Below are 3,495 nucleotides of genomic sequence, written 5' to 3'. Positions count from 1 at the left end.
AAGCATATTGACCAATAAGAAAAATGGATATTTTAAGTGACACTGACAATGAGAAAGAGTGAGTGAATGAGTGAAAGCTGCAAGATGACACATTTTAAGTACAGTAGTGCAAAATATATGAGAATGTTATTTGTATGTCTCTTGTTGTGTTAGATAGCAGATGAGTATTATTAGGTAAGTGTTGTTGATTTCGAAGTTAATATATTGCCAAGGAATGAATTTGAACTCTATTTCAGCCAAAGTAATTTCATTGGAGATATATATGTCTAATAGTTTTAACTGTAACCTCCCAAAAATAGATTTGAATACACTATATACAATAATATCATGTTTGATATATCAAGTTGTTTTTTCTTTCCTGTTTACTTAATAACAAGCTATGTCAGTCAAAAGCAATATGTTACAATTTTTTTATATGTATTATTTTGAACAGTTTGATATTTTTAAAAAGTATGAGTTTTAACATATTAGTATTTTTTTAAATTTTAGTATTTAAAATTTTAGTACAACTTTTAAAATTTTGGTTGTAGCTTTTAGTCTAGTTTTCATATGCATTTCATATTAAGAAAATAGGAATTAACAGTAGATATTTTCTCTTCTTCCTTCCAGGTTCTACCCAGTGGGAGAAAGTGTTCAACGTCTCCCTCAAAAGGACCTTGTTCTCAGTGGCTTCCATGTGCCAGCTGGTGTAGGACCTTGCTCTATTTTTTTACCTTGCTGATTGATGATTGTCTGTTACCTTTAAAGACATGTTAATAGGTGAAAATAGAAAAAAATGATTTAAAATATTGTCTACACTCTTCATCCATATTCATTCTTATGCACCCCTACCCACACACATAAAATGAAGTCCTGCATAATATTATGATATGTAAAATGTCTAACATTGAAACACCCAATATTCTATTTCTAGACATATCTTGATCTAAATCCATACCTGTGGTTGCTGAGTGACATGTACTTCAGTGATCCTCTGGTTTTACGTCCTGAGAGATGGCTTAGGGATTCTGCAGGAACCCTGGCAGTTGATCCCTACATTCTAAACCCATTCAGCATTGGAACTCGAATGTGTGCCGGTGAGTGCTTCTCTGATGAGGGTGTGTTATATATCCAAGAGTCATCTGATGTAGGTCTAGATTGTTGTAAGAGAAGAAGAAAAGTATAGGGGAGTGTATGGAAACACACAGAAAGGTAGAGTTAAGAAAGAAATAGAAGCAAAAGGAAGTGAAGAGTTGATATAATTGGGAAGAGAAGGACCTTAGCAGTTAAGGTGCTTTAATATTTTTTCTTTGAATTTTGTCATCTTGCAGGGCGGAGATTTGCAGAACAGGACCTGTTTGTGGGGCTGTGCAGGCTGCTCCTCAAATACCAACTAGAAGCTACAGACAACTCCCCTCCAAGGCAAGAATGGAGTGTCTTGCTGAAGCCAAAATCTCCACTCCCAATACGATTTATTGCTAGGGAGTGACTGCAATTTTTTCTAAATGTTTAAATTGATGTTATTTAATATTTAAATAGATTTTGGAGGTAGAAATTTAAAATTGTATAGGAAAATTGCAGTTTGAGTATGTGACCATCCAGCTTTCCAAAATTGCTTTTGTAAAAAAAAATTCTTTAAGTTGTCTAAATTGAACAATGGATCTGCAATTTAATCTTAACATTTTTGCGAAGTAGTACAGATTTAATGTTCAGCAGAAGTGCCTTCTACTTTTACAAACACCAACTTAAAAGGCAGCTTTGTATGGACAGCATACATACCCACAATGGCAGCCAAATGCAAATGTTCACAACATGTTACTGGAGAGTCCTCTGCTAAACCACAGATATATTTTGACAAAGTGAATTCCTTGTTAAGTTGAGATGTAGTGAGATTGAAGGAAATGGAATATTTCATTTTAGATGAAGGAGGGTTATTTGCCATAAAACTCGTTCACAAGATCTTGGGGATGAGGTGTTATTTTAAATTTTTATATTTTAGATTTTAGGACGGGCATAAATGTTGGTAATATTGTGAAGAAATAAGCAGCAGTTAAACCATAGATATATTTGGGTTTAGGTGCAATGAGATGTACAGATGTATTAAAATTTAAGGAAACTAAATATTTCATGTGATATGATAAAATGTTTTACTGGTTTAAGGGAATGTATTTTTTATGTATGGCTTTGACTATGTTCTTGAAGGTGTATTACCAGTGCATTTTCATGGAGAGAAACAATCTTTCTAAGTTGGCTGAAAACTCTGAGATTTATTCTACTTTTGTAAAGAAAGTCATTGGGATTGGCTAACAATGTCTCAAATCACCAGACTAGCACTGCATAACCTCACAAGCAGCCATGAAAGATATTTTAGCTTTAAACCTTTTAGTTTTTGGACTATGGAGGATTGAAAAGATGTTATAGATGACAAATGTTTTCTATTTAATTTTTGAAGGAGAATGGTTTAAACCAACAATGCAATCATTTGCTTTTGTATCTTGTATGGATAAAAAAGTAGCTTGAGCAGGCCAAAGGAGCTGTAGAGATATGGCCTACTTATATACCATCACTAAAGTACAAATAAAAAACTGAAGTACAAATAAAAACTGAAGTTTCACAAACACAAAAATGCACACTTAATGAAGTTAAGGCATACATCCAGGTTTATTTTATAGGTAGTTGTGTTAACCCAATGCCACCGGGGAAAATGAATAAAAAATGGGGAAAATGTGCTCATTTTCTATATGTTTTGTGAAATGTCTCTGAACATGGATGGCTCTGCTTGTGCTTAGCCACAAAGGAGTCCATTAGTAGACCTTGTGACCTTACTTGATTTGAATTGGCGGGAAAAATGTATTTTTTACTAGTGCTATGAATATCTATGGTGTTATTTTTATCATAAACATTATAATTACTATAATGTTATAAACATTAGTAACAGCAAAATAAGATAACGTAAAACATAATCGTAAATCAAAGAAAAGGGTAAACGGCGGGACAAGTATTACTCGTAATTGGCTCATTGGTGACAAGTGTACAAGTGTAGCCATCTATGTGTAAAAACAATCAAACAAGTAACTCACAGTGTGCATAGCACATACATACGTACACGTCATGCCCATCGGCATTGGAGTAAGTCAGGGGTCTGTTTGCTCAACATTTTTAATCATTATTGATTAATTATGAATGATCATATTAATCATTCCTGCCAAGTTTAAGTATATGAAATATACAAAATTGAGAATTCTTGAAGAGAATGTACCACTTGGTTTTAGTAAAGATTTGTCTCTCCTTTAGATCATTGTTAAGAATTTAAAGATTTATGTGCCATACAGTTTATCTATCAAATATGTGTGTGTGTGTGCGTGCGTGCGTGCGTGCTTGCGTGTGTGCGTGTGTGCGTGCATGCGTGTGTACATGCGTGCGTGTGTGTTTAAGTGGGTAAGTGTGTAAGTGTGTGTGTGTAAGCTGTTATAGTTAAGGCCTGAAAAAAGTATTTTTATTATAATCATATATATA

At 33.6% G+C, this 3,495-nt stretch overlaps 1 protein-coding gene across 1 annotated transcript in view; it reads left to right on the top strand.

Annotated features, from left to right (window-relative positions):
* Window positions 1-2,784, top strand: part of LOC125038546 (probable cytochrome P450 CYP44) — a 19,359-nt gene extending 16,575 nt beyond the window's left edge. The window contains exons 10-12 of the mRNA XM_047632064.1: window positions 610-688; window positions 914-1,076; window positions 1,311-2,784. Of these exons, the coding sequence (XP_047488020.1) occupies window positions 610-688; window positions 914-1,076; window positions 1,311-1,468 (400 nt within the window). The 3' untranslated portion in view covers window positions 1,469-2,784. The remainder of the gene's footprint in view (window positions 1-609; window positions 689-913; window positions 1,077-1,310) is intronic.
* The last annotated feature ends 711 nt before the right edge of the window (window positions 2,785-3,495 follow it).

The sequence above is a fragment of the Penaeus chinensis genome, chromosome 25, assembly GCF_019202785.1.
Source record: "Penaeus chinensis breed Huanghai No. 1 chromosome 25, ASM1920278v2, whole genome shotgun sequence".
Lineage (NCBI taxonomy): Eukaryota > Metazoa > Arthropoda > Malacostraca > Decapoda > Penaeidae > Penaeus > Penaeus chinensis.
This window is presented reverse-complemented; position numbering and strand designations above follow the sequence as displayed.